The sequence below is a fragment of the Esox lucius genome, chromosome 5, assembly GCF_011004845.1.
Source record: "Esox lucius isolate fEsoLuc1 chromosome 5, fEsoLuc1.pri, whole genome shotgun sequence".
NCBI classification, from domain to species: Eukaryota; Metazoa; Chordata; class Actinopteri; order Esociformes; family Esocidae; genus Esox; species Esox lucius.
The window spans coordinates 8,877,792-8,894,019 of NC_047573.1; the positions used below are offsets into that span (position 1 = coordinate 8,877,792).

The 16,228-nt window shown below is 43.8% G+C and overlaps 1 protein-coding gene across 2 annotated transcripts in view; it reads left to right on the forward strand.

Annotated features, from left to right (window-relative positions):
• Positions 1 to 16,228, forward strand: part of skap1 (src kinase associated phosphoprotein 1) — a 37,884-nt gene that overhangs the window by 14,603 nt on the left and 7,053 nt on the right. For both annotated transcript variants that reach the window (XM_020046512.2, XM_010866091.4), the window contains exons 5-11: positions 7,208 to 7,288; positions 7,391 to 7,474; positions 7,587 to 7,711; positions 7,805 to 7,868; positions 9,219 to 9,446; positions 10,712 to 10,765; positions 12,472 to 12,569. In XM_020046512.2, the coding sequence (XP_019902071.1) occupies positions 7,208 to 7,288; positions 7,391 to 7,474; positions 7,587 to 7,711; positions 7,805 to 7,868; positions 9,219 to 9,446; positions 10,712 to 10,765; positions 12,472 to 12,569 (734 nt within the window). The remainder of the gene's footprint in view (positions 1 to 7,207; positions 7,289 to 7,390; positions 7,475 to 7,586; positions 7,712 to 7,804; positions 7,869 to 9,218; positions 9,447 to 10,711; positions 10,766 to 12,471; positions 12,570 to 16,228) is intronic.

The following is a 16,228-nucleotide window of genomic DNA, read 5'->3' on the forward strand; positions in this document are numbered from 1 at the left end:
AGTTGTGAAAAAGCTATTTTCATTAGAAGCAGGGCGAGGCAGAGATGCGGCGTCGTATCAGAGAGTGCAGGTGGAGTTGGCAGTTGTGTCAGTTCCCTTTGCAGAATGGGACAGATATGAGGGACAATGGGCTGCCAGCTCCGGCTCCGACTTTGCCAACGCTATTTCCGGCACCAATTATGGCCAATAGGAAAAAGGCCAGATAACCACTTTATGACTTGAAATAGTCATTTTGGGTCTGTTGTATCCCATTTTTCTTAAATTGGTTCATTACAATGTAGATATAGAATTGTAATTTCCAAAGTGTGGGCTAGCGTAAAATTGCATTTTGATTAGTATAATTTAGTTTGGAAGGAGTTACTTGAAAGGTGTACTTTCAACTCCATTGTAACTGTGCGGTTGAGGACAAACTGACATTGACGAGGATGTTTTGTGGCTAACACAGGCAAAAATAAAGAACAGACCTTTTATGGCCTCTGTGTCGTATGTGGTTTTAGTAGAGAAAGCTGTTAAACCTCAATACTGTTGCTCAGTTCTTCTGTAAGAAACAGATCTCTGAAAACCTTGGAGAGGATAAGTTGTCTGTTCAGTGAATGTCTGAACCCTGGCCTCTTGGCTTGTCAACCTCTGACAGCCACCAACCCGTCTAGAGGAATATTGTCTAGAATACCGACCTGGCCACCAATGGAACTTGTTAGCTCCACCGTTCTTTAGACTTTAAAGTTTCTTTTTTACTTGAGCCGCCCATCAGAAAAAAGAGCTGCTGGGAGATTAATTTCCCAGTGTTCATCGGGGCACAGATTTCACGACACTCAGACTCTTCATTTGGAGAATGCGCAGGGCACGTTAAACGACCGTGTTCCTATTTCCTCCCTCCCCGAACGCTCCCTCGTTCCTCGCTCCCTTCGTCGGCTGTCGTCCAGTGGCGCATTAGAAGCCTGGAACGGGCTTGGGCAACATGCTGGCCCTGCGATCCGGGGTTCAAAAGTTCATACTATCCCCCCGGGGCCACTGTGCTGCTGCAAATGCTGATAGTCCTTTCTCTCCCTCTGTTCCCTCTCTCCCTGTTTAGACTATTAATCTCAAACACACTCTCTCTCTCTCTTTCTCTCTCTAACTCATGCTGCCTGGCGAGCAGAGAGGAGTGCTTGAAGGGCGGATTTGGATGTCTTTAACCGAGGGGCAACCATCACTCACATCACCTCGCGCACCACTTCAAGATCTGCCATGTTGTTTTCCGGCACCTCTTGTAAAAAAGGACTGTTTCGTTTCAGCTTTCAGCCAAACGTCCTTTTGTTTCACTGCTTTTGTGGTGTAGGTCATGGGTAAAGCACACAAGAGAAAACAGGGCAGTGTGGGTGTGGATCAGTCGACACAGACAGCATGGAGGGTGAGAGCCTCGGCAGGATGGTTCTGATCTCCCCGTTAGCTTTCAATGTCACAGACAAATAGCCCAACTATGAGATGCGCCGGGTTCACCTAGAGGTTAAGCTTCCCAGGTACCTCCTGCATTCACTCTCTTGCTTCTCCCTCCTGCCTTGCAAATGAGAATTAGATTTTGTTCTTCGCCGGAATCCATTTCTGGAGATGAATGAAGTTTCGACGGCAAGTCCAGGTGGCCAGCTGATTTCCTAGGGAAATAAATGGAGATTAGAGAGATGTGTTGGCCCTTTACACAGACAGTGACACGACGGCTCCCAGGGCCTCTGGGATTGGTGTGTTTGATTGTGACTGTAACGTAGATCTCTGAGGTCATTAGCCTGCCTTGGTGGAGTTATTTGAGGAGTCCAAGGAGGAAGCAGACAGGGACACCTCCGTTGAGCCGATCTGTGTGCTAGCATGACAGAGGTGCGTCTGTGTGGAACCACGTGCCTGCACTTGGCGAGCAGATTGCTTATCTACAATGGAAATGATCTCCCAGGATTTATTGTAGCCTTTATTGTTCAGCCTTATCTCACGGAAAGAGTGTAGGATCACTGTGAGTGGAAAAGAACACACTTGAACCTGGAACAACACAGTGCTTTGTATTTGATTGTTCTACTGATTTTAGTAATGTGATGATTCGTCCTGAGTTTGGTAGTTTATCAAAATGCAGATGTGCCCCTCAGTCTTTTGAAAACAAAATATATATATACAGATTTGTACTGGCATCATGTTTCCTCTGAACGAAGCTCATGGAAAATGTGTACATAATAATTATTGAGACCAGCCTATGTAAATTTAGGCCTATAGATTGAACTGTCAACATTATTTAGACATTATGTTTATTGAAGTTACATTTAAATAGAAATAATTTTTGCGGGGCTAAAATGTAAAAAAAAAAAAATGAATAGGCAACAGTGTGTGACAGAGCCTGGGTCATTCTATACAAACAGCCTTTTTTCTCAGTTACTGCCACACTGCCATTCATATTTTAAATTCAGTATATAATTTTGTTTCATATTCATGTTTATTGTCCTCATGTACAGTATGCTCCGTTATTTTACACACTGATGAAAAATGCCTTGATGGTTTTTGCAGTAAAGCATGTATTGTATTAGCCTATGTGTAAGATATAGTCGTATTTTATAACCCATAAAACATTTATGGAGCCTATTACGATGTACGAATAATCAACAGCAATATTCTAATTTTATCTGTGTTATTTTGTTTGCCTGAAAACGTATTTGATGTTAGAATGTGCTCATAGGTTCCGTTCTGTTTCAGCTTTTTTGGTAGACAGATTGTGTAGGGAGTGATTGACATATCTTTGACAGAGGATAGGCCTTGATGTTCTTTTCTCACTTTTTAATTATAATAAAATGCCTGTATTCAAATAGTATTTTGCCATTACAGCAATCTACTTACAAACGGAAATTTTTGATTTGTGATTCAGATCTAACATTTGCAGCCAATTAATTTTATTTCAAATTATGCATTTGATTCATAAGTCCACATTTTAAGTAATGGTTTCCCTGAAATTAGTAAAAAATGCAACCATCGAAATGTAAAATTTTCTTTGGTTTATTTGGTATTTGTATAGAGCAGAATAATGCCCTGGTTTTACATAATTGCCACGGCACATTTGTGGTTAAAAATTTTCTAATAATCACAAAGGATTTTATTTATCTAAACCTTTTCTAAGATTTTCATGTACAATTTTACAGTATAATATGAAACATATTTATAGTATATTTCCAGAGTGTTGAATCTTGCAATCGTGTATGTGTGTGTGTATATATACACGAAGTCACTTTACATGTAATTTGTTAAATTCCACAAATTGGTAATTTAGAGAGGAGATACACAGCCGATCTGTCCATGTCATCTTTCCCAGAGCCGAGCTCATTGAGCTATTGCTGTGTTCAATGCTTTCTGTACCGTGCTCCTACACTCAGGGAAAATATCCTGTTTCTATGTGTCAGTAAGGCACATGTAAGTCATCCCCTGTGATTCAAGGATACTTTTATTCGCAGCTAAATATTTGAATTGTGGTTGCAAATCGGTGCCAGGGAATTTAGGACACTGTTATTGCTTCTTAACGGTGCCCAGGGGAAACCAGTGTCACATCGCCGTAAGATGTCTCTCTCTGCCCCAGAACACTGCTACAGGAAATGTGAAAGCCAAAAAGCATTGCAGGGCAACGGAAACACAGAAAAGCAAGTGAAGCGCGTCTTCACACCGACGCAAAGATTCCTGTCCTTCTAAGTATTTCCTGAACCCTGTTTTTTATCACACATTCAACACAGCCTACAATACATTTCTGACCGCTGCAAATGTACGCCTTTGCTCTGATGCGCCATGAGATCGAATCTATACACGCTCTGCGTATCACTGGAATCACAATCAGATCAGTGGCTGGAGTGGGGGGGCAGGGACGGCATTTGCCCTTTAACCTCTGTGTCCCTTTGTCTCCCAGGCCCTTCCTCCCAACAGTGACTTTGTGGAGGGATGTACACGGGGAACGCTCCCTAACGGTAATGAGGAGAAATGTCTCCATTTAGCCCGAGCTGTGCGCAGATGGAGCGCCCAGGCCGGGTCAGGGGCGCTCAGAGAGGATCCTTTTTCCTAATCAAGGACGGCGTCGGAGAGGATCGCAGCCTCCCTCCCACACCGGCCCCAGGGCTCCCTCTGCCTTCTGGTTCACCTCATCAGCAGGGTTCATCCAGAGGTCAGGTGTCGGCCCTGTGGTTTCTCCACTAGGACTCCATTCAGTCTCCCCGGCTCTCTCTTTCTCAGAAAAAGACACCAGGGCGGAGGCCAGTGGCCGCGGATCGGAGGACTGTACTAAGGAGAAGCGGTCTGGTTCATGTCCCCGGTCGCCGGTCCCCGGTCCATCTGCTGTAAGAGGTGTCAATTCACCCACCCTGCCAACCCACCTGGCTCACCTCAAACCGAATAAAGAGACAATTGCACCCCCCCCCCCCGGGCGGTTGATGGCTGCATACTGCACAGCCCACCAGGTAGAGTGATTCAACCCAGGATAATGTTTCATATTGAGGCGACACGCTGAGCCTGGACAACCCCCTGCGCATCAGGCTACGACACCTCCGGGTTTTCGTATGACTCAGTGTAAATCTCCCTGTCTCTGGCGTCGTTGCCCTCGCTACGTGTGATCTCGCTTCCTGTGCCTACAACAGGGCATTAACCATGCCTCATGCAGATGGGTAGAGGTTGTTGTTTTTGTTTGTTTGTAGACCAATGAGACGAGTGGTGGTGGTGGGGGGGGGGGGGGGCTCTTGTTTTCATAACATCGTTATAGATATCATATAATGTCCTCACCCTCCCATCTTCCACTGCCTTCATTTTGATTCACTCTTGAGCCGGCCTCGGATTGACTTGCAGCATAACTAAAGTGGATTTTAATGGGAGAATACATTAACTCCCTCTGGTCATTATCACAGAAATCAAGCATTTCTTTGGTAGGATCAACTGCTGAGCTCCAAACACCATGCTGCGACTGAGGAGGGAACCGTCAAATGACGAAGACTAGCCATGACATAGGTCTGGCAGATCCCATGCATCATAGGGAACTTTGGTTTGGGGGTTACATTGGGATTTTTGTGGGTGTGTATTTGTTTAATTCATAAAAAAATATATAAATGATATGAATGACACTAATTAGAACAGGGAAAATGAAGTAGATGCATGCATGGCACTGAATAATTGATAAAGCAATTTGCGATTGATAGAAGAACAGCCTCCATCTGGGATCTGGATGGAGCCTTCATTAGCTGGTACTCTTCATTTTGGGGGAAACGATCATCTCATTGCTTATATGTGTCTGGCTTCCAAGATAAATCCTAATTGAAACATTTTGGATTCTGTATTAAGGGTTTTGTAAATCATACATGCTTTAATGGATGTAGTCAACTTTTGTCTCAAACCTAGTGTAGTTCGTCCTTCACTGTTAAATATGTTGAGTATTGTCATAAGAACAGGTATTGCTTGTGCTCTGGGCCCATCAGGGTCATATACTGTAGATGGTTGGGGTCTAAAGTAGGATTTCTGGATGTACAGTTTATTAACTGTACGTTTCCAGTGCTTCCCTGTGGTAGAACCCTGAACCATGCAAGAGTCATTCTAACTCCCCAAGCAAGTTCATTACTGATATATTTGGTCCTCAGTTCGTGCCAGCCATTTCTTGACCGATCCAATATTTTGTATCAAATCCCTTTGTTTTACACCATAAGGCATGGTCAGGGTGAGAAGCCATGGCTCTGATGTTTACTAATTCAAGCAGATTTATCGTCCCTCTCTTGACTTCATCCCACCTCAACTATTAAGTCAACATGACCTTTAAAATAAATGACGGGTGGGGGGGGGGGGGGGGGGGAGGTGCCACGACAGGGAATCAAGCCCGGACCTCTGGATGGATGAGGCGGGCGAGCCTAACGACCAGGCTTTTGTGGTGATAGACTGAATCAGGTTCTCCTTGACAAAACAGTCTGCGGCGTATTTATAGCGACACCAGTCAGTGGCCCACAAAGCACAGTGATATGTGGGTCTGTTTGCGCCGTGAGGTATCCGGGGCCTCGCTCCTACCTGGCCGCCAGTGACTTCCTCATCCGTCAGTAGGCCCCGCGCGTCACAGCCGACGGTGCGGCGCTACCGTGTCAGACACGAGAGGGGCGCGTCACACGACTCCACTGTGTTCCTTATACGGAGGCAGGACGCTTGAATGTGGCTCCTCGTTCATTGCGATGTGGACCAGGTTAATTTGCCTATGGTGAGAGAACAGGCGCAGATCGCCACTGACATTTGGACTAGTTGACCGCTAAAGACGGGGTGCGCATCTACTGTGTTTGGAATCACTGGTGTGAATCAAAAGGTCACTTAAATGGCTCCTGCTGGCCAGTCCAAAAGGGGCCACTTGTTTCCCCCGACCCCCTTCCTTGGTAACTTGGCCAAAAGCCAGGTGACCGATGACTGATCTTTATTTTGCCAGGTTACTGTGTGTTCAGGGAGACAGGCGCCGTGGTTGAATTCCATATATTGCAATGGCCTTGTTTTACCTAGCTTCATGTTTAACATGGTATTACTGTAGCTCTGTCTGATCTGGCCCGTTAATAGCACACACTGAAAAACCTATTTGGTACTGAGTCAATGTTGGACTGAAGTTTCCGACCAAGGAGTGCTACCGATTGTATTCATCCCATTGATATTGCAGCAGATGCAGATGTGTGGTAGGAGTGCTGTAAATCTATTGATCTCAGTTTCCCCAAAGCTGTATTATTGTGTTGGATCAAGCTGTAGTATTGTGTTGGATCAAGCTGTATTATTGTGTTGGATCAAGCTGTATTATTGTGTTGGATCAAGCTGTAGTATTGTGTTGGATCAATCTGTAGTATAGTGTTGGATCAAGCTGTAGTATAGTGTTGGATCAAGCTGTATTATTGTGTTGGATCAAGCTGTATTATTGTGTTGGATCAAGCTGTATTATTGTGTTGGATCAAGCTGTAGTATTGTGTTGGATCAAGCTGTATTATTGTGTTGGATCAAGCTGTAGTATTGTGTTGGATCAATCTGTAGTATAGGGTTGGATCAAGCTGTATTATTGTGTTGGATCAAGCTGTAGTATTGTGTTGGATCAAGCTGTAGTATTGTGTTGGATCAAGCTGTATTATTGTGTTGGATCAAGCTGTAGTATTGTGTTGGATCAAGCTGTAGTATTGTGTTGGATCAAGCTGTAGTAACTTATATGTATTCTACTTGTGATCATCCACAGATTTTGATGAGATGGAAGTGGTGGCAGCCCAGGATCTCAGTAACATCTTGAAACAAGGCTACCTGGAGAAGAAACGACGTGGTACTGTACACTGTATTATGTAAATATGGAATGTTGGGTGCTCATTCACAAATGAATGGAAAGCAAAACATATTTTTAGTTTTAATTATGTTTTCCACGTAGATCACAGCTTCTTCAGCTTAGAATGGCAAAGGCGATGGTGTGTCCTCAATAACACCATATTCTACTACTTTGGGAGTGAGAAAGGTTGGTCTGAAGTCCCTTCTGACGCTGTCGCACAATGTATCCAGGCACGTACATTCCTGCATGGAACTTCTATGTCTGTGAAAGGATTGAAGGAATACTATCTGTCATTTAGACAAGCAGCAGAAGGGCTCGTTCTACATCAACGGCTACAGTGCCGAGCTGGTGGCCAACCTACGTAAAGACTCCAAGAAGAATGCCTGCTTTGAAATGACCGCCCCTGGCAAGCGAACCTATCAGGTGGGCGCCGTACAAACGACTCATTGCGATGGAATTGAGTGACGGCTGTGTGACCTAATCTGCACAATTCTTGACGGCGTCTGTCACCCCCAGTTCACTGCTAGCAGTCCGCGAGAGGCCAAGGAATGGGTGGACCAGATCAACTTCGTCCTGAAGGGTAAGTCGGACATTTCAGTGTGATATGAAAACAATAACCTGCCCGTTGTTTTTCGCTGCACTCGTTATGTCTAGGAGTCTTAGGCCTGTCTACGTGGCCTGGAACTTGAATGAATGTGTGAATCTATGTGAGCAATGTTTAATGCTAAAACAATGCTTAATGCATAAATGCGTGGCCATGTGTTGGAAGCATGTACTCAGGAGGAGTGCGCTCTCCTTTTCCACATGTATGTGCTAGTGAATAGCTGGCAGTTGCGTGAGCAGTGTGATAAGAAGTGGAATGGCCTGGTGAGATGTTCATCTGAGGACCCTTCTCAGTATTTGACTCAAGCCAAGTATATTTAGATACCACAACAAACTATAGCTTTAAAAAAAGTAAAGAAAGAATTCCACATTTACATTTGAGGCCATTTTAATCAAAAAGTTATTGTTTTAGGAATGGTTTTATCATAATATATGCATTAGAAGGATCATTGACTGCACTTGATGTGCTTATATAGGTTAGACGGCACCGACTTGGAGAGTGTTATTTAACCATGCAGAGACTAGACCTCCTATAGTAACAGACAGAGTAGCAGAGAACGGATATTGTGGTGATTGTTAAAGTTTGTCTGTCCTCTGATTGACTGCTATTGCCTCACTGACTTTCTGGCCCGAAAGGGCAAACATTTATATCCAATTTCCAAATATATCCATCCACAAAATGACCAATCAGCGGCCTTCCGAACCTCCTCATTGGCCACGTCACATGCTCCTCCCCCCACCTCCACCCTGCCGATTTCCCTCTTACGGGAAATTGATTGTGAGACTTTCTGGTTATCCTCCAGCGGCATTGATTTCTGCCTGGCCTATGGTGTATCGCGGAGGACCTGATACTCTGTGTTACAGTGCCCAGTCGCCAGCAATTACAGCGCCGCTTCGTCTTAGAGAGGCGGGACGCACTGGCCACTCTAAAATGGGCTGATTTGCGGGAAGTAACAGACACCCCGTCATCTGCCTTGCCCCCAGTTTACTACTAAACAAAAACGCAGATATATATGGAGTTGGAGGCTAAGGTTTTTCACGTGTTTGCTGACTGTTTTTCTTTCCCCCCCAGTCCGACTTTTCATCAACGACGTACACTAATGTCCATCCAAACAGCTAACTGTCTCACACATCCTTTCATTCATATGTTTTTCTCGCTCCACAAATCGCGTCACATTCAATTGTGTCTACGGCCCTATCTTACTGCAAAAATACAGTGGTTTTGGGAGAGTTGGAGATCCGAACACGACTTCCTCATAAAAGTCAGTTCCAAACCACTGCTTTTTTACACATTAAGAGTCTGACACCATGTTTGTGTGCAACGCAGATCTGAGTTCCAGCTTCATCCCCTTTGATGACGATGAGGAAGAGGAGGAGGAAGAAGGAGAGGAGACCTATGATGATATTGAGGGGGTGACCAGCTCTCGGCCCACTGCTGGCCCGGTCCGTGACAAAGCCTCTCGGGGTGTCCAGGAAAACTGGAGGTCCAGGAGGCAGGACGGGGAGGATAAAGAAGAGGAGGAGGAAGAGGACGATATCTATGAGAAGCTCCCAGGTATGAGGACACACACACACACATACTGTACACACACACACACACAGACACCCCCACACACACACAGACACACACATACTGTACACACCCCTAAGCCCTTGGATGTGCATCAGTGTTACTCTAATTATTCACGATAAATCACGTTATGCTAATCCGAGAGTCTGGGGTCTGGCGCCTGTCACAGAGGGAATACTGGGGTGTCCCACAGCAGGTGGGTGGCTAACAGGACCCTCAGAATGACCAATGGGGTGACTTCTTAGTGTCATCGTCCATCACTCCATTTAAGATACATCAAGATTCCATTTCCTCTTTGCAGAAATCATTGTGTGTGTTGGGGGGGGGGTGTCTTGCCAACTGTCTTTTCGGTATGGAAGGCCATCTGGGATGGGTACAGCCCCTGACCACAGATGGTGTATCGGATAACGGTCTCTTTCTTTCACTTTCTGAACCTATCACCTATCAATCTTTTACTTTGGTCCACCTCAGAGTTATGTAATCAACGTGCTAAACTCAGTATATTGATTACATACATTGCAAACCTTTTCCCTTTTCAAAAGAAAAAATATTTGATCCCGTTGCCATCATTACCACGTAAAATGTGACTTTTGGTTGATGCAGTAGGTACAGCGCTCAGCCGCATGCGTGTTCGAGTGTTTGTGTGTGTGTGTGTGCGTGTGTCCTGCACGCAGCCGTTCGTCTGTGAGGGGTGGGGGTGTCTGCACCCTGCTGTTCCTGGAAGGGTAGGTCTGTCTGGGGGGGTGTGTAGGGTTGCTGGCTGGTGGCGTTACTGTCAGACCGACACCGTTATGATGGATGTGCCGACAGAGAGGAGGGATATCGCTGTCACCTCTCAGAACACGAGGGGGCACGACTGTAATGTAACTGTGACATCTACCTCTCTACAAGGCTGAGGAGATTGAGTGGTCCCCTATAGATGTTTGCTTTATAAGATTCAGAATGAGCTCAGTGGATGACAGGTGACAGTGGTATCCTACATGGTAAACATCCAAAACTCACTGGATGGTGGTCGGAGCATATCCATGTTAGTCAGGGCCACTGATGGGTACCATTAGAAGGTGTGTTCTGGCTATTGTCCTGTTTGCTGAGTGTGAGTGCATTGTGATGTCGAAGGTGTAAGGGAGATGTTGGGAAGACAGGGCGTCTCCCAGCATATAACAACACAGCTCCACAGAAAGTCCATGGGATACGTTTTTTGAAGTGTTTGAAATGTCTTATTGAAATGTTGTTTTCCACCTGTTTTGCAGATAGTGACTTTGCAGAATCTTTTGAGGATGTTAGTGAGCAGAGTGCAAAATCAGGTATGTATTCAGAATTCCACTCGCAAAATGCATGAACCCTTGTAAAATGGGAGAAAGTACAAAAAAGCACAACCTTTCAACGTTTGCATGAAAGTTTCTTCAACAGCTCTCTTTGTCTGCCTTAGTCGACCATTTCTGTTAACACCAGATCGATGAGTGAAAAAAGGAAATGTGATATTAGTATTAGCAAGCTGCTGTTCTAAAGGCGCTGTGTCTACAGTAAGTATGACTTTTATTTAGGTAAGGAGAATTAGCGATCAGGGTATTAATCTATCAAATACATTTTATAAAGCTCTTTTAACATCAGCATTTCATAAAGGTCAACATCTTGACATGATATTAACATGTAGATATTTGGCAACACATCAAAAGACCTATCTGAGACCCACAGAAGAAATACTATTAATGCCCATGAGTCTGGGAAGAGTTACAAAGCCACGTCCAATCAATTCAAAGTACATAATTTCACTGTCCAATGGATCATCAACAAATGGTGAAAAGTCCAGAACCCAAGATTACATCAAGGGATCTAATGGCCTCTTGCCAAAATCAACGTTGAAGTGGATGAGTCAACTGTCAGAAAGAGGATAGGATGTCAGGAAGGAAAAAGCCTCATCTCTAAAAAAATGTATAATAATAATCAAGAAACAACTGACGTTTGCCAGACAACACCTGAGTAGCAACCAGAACAATGGCCTCTGGACAGATCAGACAAAGGTGGAGTTCTGCAATGCAAAATGTCATATATAAAACCTTTTTTAAATTCTCCTCCTTTAGGGTGTAAAAGTGATGGGATCCAGCAGCAGTGAGAGTATTTAAATATTGCACTATGCTATCTTTTATTTCTAGACGGAACACTGAAATCTGTCTGATTGTGGCCATTTCCCTTCCTATTTTCTGTATAGTTGCCTCAGAGGTAAGGTATATCTGTATGGGATGTTGTTTTCTTCAGCGCTACCACATCTGGTAGACAGGGATATGTTTAGATCCAAATGTTTTACTCTGACGTCCTAAAGTTATGAGGATCCATTTCGAGGGACACCCCCATAAAAAATGCCCTTTCCAAGCTGTTTACCCACGGGGATTGACAAATGTAATTAGTTGACAATATGTCAATTCTCACCTTGCTCTGTGGGGTATATATGGACAATTTAGTATTTTATTTTGCTAGTTGTTGCAATTGCAATAATAAGAATAAATACTTAGTCACGCAATATTTATTCAACCGAAAAAAAATTAAGAATAAGACTGTGGCAGTGCATACACCCTAGGTTCCAAGAAAACAATTGTTTTTATTACAATCGTAGTCTGAATAGTGTTGTTCTTGTAATATAAACACAGTAGTGTAAAAACCTTCAGTGAACTCCAACCTTGATTGGTCTCTCTCCCCTAGTAACTCTGCCTCGTGGTAAACCTGACCCCTGGTAACCCCACCCCCTGGTAACCCCGCCCCCTGGTAACCCTGCCCTCTGGCGACCCTGCCCCCAGTTTAACCAGTGTATGTACAGTGTGATCTCTGGATGATTATATTTTTACAATTACCAGGGTTTTAAAATCTGCATTGGATAATGACTCAAAGGCGATGCCACAGAAAAAAGACTCCAACTCTGAATACCCACTGCTAAAGTCATTCAAAGTGTTACTTTAAGTTCACGTCGAGACTGTAGGTAAGAGTGGTGTGTGTTTCTGCCCAATGTGTTCCATAGACTTTGCCAACTACTACCAGGGCCTGTGGGACTGTGAGGCCGACGAGACGGATGAGCTGGCCTTCCAGAGAGGGGACCTCATCTACGTCATCAGTAAGGTCAGTGTCAACAATGGCCAGTCATAACTTCATACACTATGAACACACTACATAATTAGCATTCGATCGCACTTTATTTAGCAAATCCCAATTTCCATCTGTGGATGTTCTATGGATAGTTTCTTGAATGTTTGTTGATAGTTTTACCATCTGTTCATAAGCAATTGCTTGCTTAGGTTCGGGGAAACAGTTAGGTTTAGAAGAAGGTTTAGTATAAGGGTTAGTGTTGGTGGATAGTATTAGGGTTAGTGTTGGTGGATAGTATTAGGGTTAGTGTTGGTGGATAGTATTAGGGTTAGTGTTGGTGGATAGTATTAGGGTTAGTGTTGGTGGATAGTGTTAGGGTTAGTGTTGGTGGATAGTATTAGGGTTAGTGTTGGTGGATATGTTTTTAAAAGTTTACTGAAAGTGGATGATCTTTCTTTTGAGACTCTTAAAATAACACGTTACCATTTATTCTATTTGAATGTTTTCCAAATAACGCTTCAATCTCTTCTTTGTGACACCTTTTGTAGTACAACTCCAACCATTTACTGTGACTTTTGGGCCAGTGGGGGGAAAAATGCCCATCAGAGGTTCAGTAATGGAATTGTGGTTCATTACCGAGTCTTTATCTGTATCATGGGGGTTAATTGATAGAGCAGCCATGCGAAACCTGTGTTGTACACAAACTGCGAGTGAAGCATCCTGCATCTCAGCTCTTTCCCTACAATCTATTTCCCTGTGTTTTATGGCCATTGTGTAGTAACATTCGGTCTACTGGTAACAGCCACTCTAGTGGAAATCAATGTTGTAATTTGGGCACCACCGCCCTCTAAGCTTTTCAGGACCTTGTTCGCAGATTGAAGCTATATTGGAAGGCTTGGATTTGTGTGTCATATACAGTGTCCTCATTCTTGCGTACAAGGAGTACCATTTGACATGTTAAGAAGAGTTAAAAATAATTTGCTGTCTTCCAGTGGTATAGCTAATGAACTCTTATTAGGCCTGTTTCACATTCAGTAGATATTGGGACTGAATTTGAAATGACACAGCCTGTAAATAAACATTTTAATTCACATTACCTCCTTTCGTTCTGGCTGCCAACAAGACGTTTTTGGTCCGCAGCTCGAATTTATGTTAAATATCACAATAGCCACTAGCACTGCCAATAGGCGATGCACACAGACTATACAAGCACATTTTATTCAGAAAAATAGTTTATTACACTATTAAATAATGCAACCAGCCCACATTATCCTCAATAATAATGAAACAATACACAAGCATGTGCAGGCAATTTAAGGGTTTATTTTTTTCCTGTATGCAGGGTACAATTTACATTAGGTGGCCTCAAGAGAAAAACAGTGTTGCTAACAGCCTGGCTTCATCAAGGGTATCCTATCAAAAAGACGAACTCTTCCATATGAAGGGGCATATATTAACCCTACCTTTTAACCCCCCTGAAAAAACAGACCGCATTTTCACCATTATTATGCTAATAATTGTAACTGGCTTTAAGATCCAGAGTTGAATTTGAGGGCCCTAAAGTAGAAACAGCAACAGCAGGTCAACGTTTTTTAACAGTTGAAATCTATAAACATCTTCCTTATATTTGACACCTGTTTTGTTTTATAGATTTTTTTTTGTTTTTAATGTGACCTGGCTTCCATTATAGACCCACCCTTCATTCACAATTCTCTTTAGTCCACATCAGCTTAACGCTGATGATAGTAACATTTCAACTACTTTGGAATGTTGTACGGTAGGCCCTAAACCCTTGAGACTGGTAGCCTGGTGTTCGTTCCCTTTTGATAGCTTAAAATGTACTTGATGAAGACATACTGTTAGCAAAGTAGTACTTTTGTCTTGGAGCTAAAATGTAATGACGCTTACAGATGAGGAAGAAGAAAAAAAAAACGTTGTCTGCACATGCCCAAGACTTGTTGCATTATTCAAGCGTCTAATGTGGTTTGGTTCCATTATTCAAACGGGTAATATGATTAAGAAGAGAAGTTGCTTATGTAGTAGTTGAACACTTTTCAATGCATGTTTAGACCAGCGGCTTCTGAGATGTTTTGCGCTACTTTTGGCCTCTAAACAGGAACGTCTACCAAACTGCCTCGCCTCATGCTCATTCCGTGATCCTTTAAAATGAGAATTGAAAGACATTATTATACCTATGTTGATATTCTACGCTGATTTCTCTGGTCAATGTTAAATAGCCCTGAACTGAACACAGGGATCCCCTCTGCTGTGGAGACATGCACATATTTTAGAGGTTAATGTTAGAACAACCTATTTCCTTTCTCATAAAACTTGACGATCCCCCGTACCTGCTCTGTATCTGATTTGGGGGTGGGTCTGGAAGACATTACCCTTAGCTGTTTTCGGGTTGTATAGTGTTAGTATGGCTGGTTTAGATAATGTTTAGCGTACCAGACCACTCCTGGGTTGTACTGTCTGCCACAGGGCTGTAATGACTCCGATTACTCTCCTTTTCTGGAGCCCTTTCCCCCAGTCCTCACAGGAACGCCACACACCACAACAGGGCATTCTAACACTCTCTTAATGGATTCAACGTGAGGACCTCATTGTAATAAATTTAGAGGTGATTCCTTCCTGTCTGTTTCAGCCGTGTCCCATTCAGCGTAACCTTGTGTCGCCTCCCCCACGCGAATGGCGTGAATTACATGATTAGGACCGGACGTGGCGGCGTTTGTTTTAATGAGCTTTAAGGGACAGCTCTCTCTGGTGCGTCAGGGGATTCCTAACAGGGGATTCCTGGGAACCCTGACCTCGACAAATGAAATACAGGCCCCTTGGCTGCAACTCAAACCTTCGCAGGTTCCGAAGTGGGTAACACAGACATAAAATGGCCGTAATAAAACTAAGGCCCATAAATTTCCCTGAACAGAGGCTAGGAGTGTTGGAGGGAGGCTGTTGTGCAATGGCCCTACGTCAACACTGGGCGTAATTACAAGGTAATAAGGACACGCTCTAAGTGTTAAATCAATGTTGCTAACAAACTGTTATTTTTAAGCTGCGATTTGATTGACTGCCCGATGTGCCGACGTGGCCCGGGGCTAGCCACAGACGCCGTGTCGCGTGGCTGTGAACCGAGGAGGACATGATGATTAGCCACACAAAGAGCCCCATCCATCATTATTGATCTAGCGGGAGCTTACTGTAAAGAGGCGAATTTTTACAGTATGTATGTTTTTTTTTTTTGCATTGGTTTAAGGGAGGGTGGATTTGTTTTCGTGTATGTGATGGGAATTGTGTGCGCGGAGAGTGTGCGTGCACGCGTGTGCGTTTGTATATGCACGCGTGTGGGAAAGAGAGAGTAGTGTTTGACAATACCTGTGTGTGTGTGTTAGTGTTTGTGCTGGTGTGCATCACGGGCAAATTGCGGAAATGGCTGAGTCTGCCTTTTTGGGGTCATGGGTGCGTGACGCCCAATGTCTCTCCTGGCGTCCATCAGAAACACACATCGACGCTCTGATGTCGCTGCACGGGCATTCTCACTGCAGAGGCGCCAGTGTCTTTTATAGCTGTTGAGTTGGGCACAGGTGTTTTAATGCGTGGAGATACTGTTTTACTGTTATAGATGATCAGGTCATTTATATCATTCTATTTTTCTCTACATTAGTTTTTTATACTGCTGCTTTTATAGATGA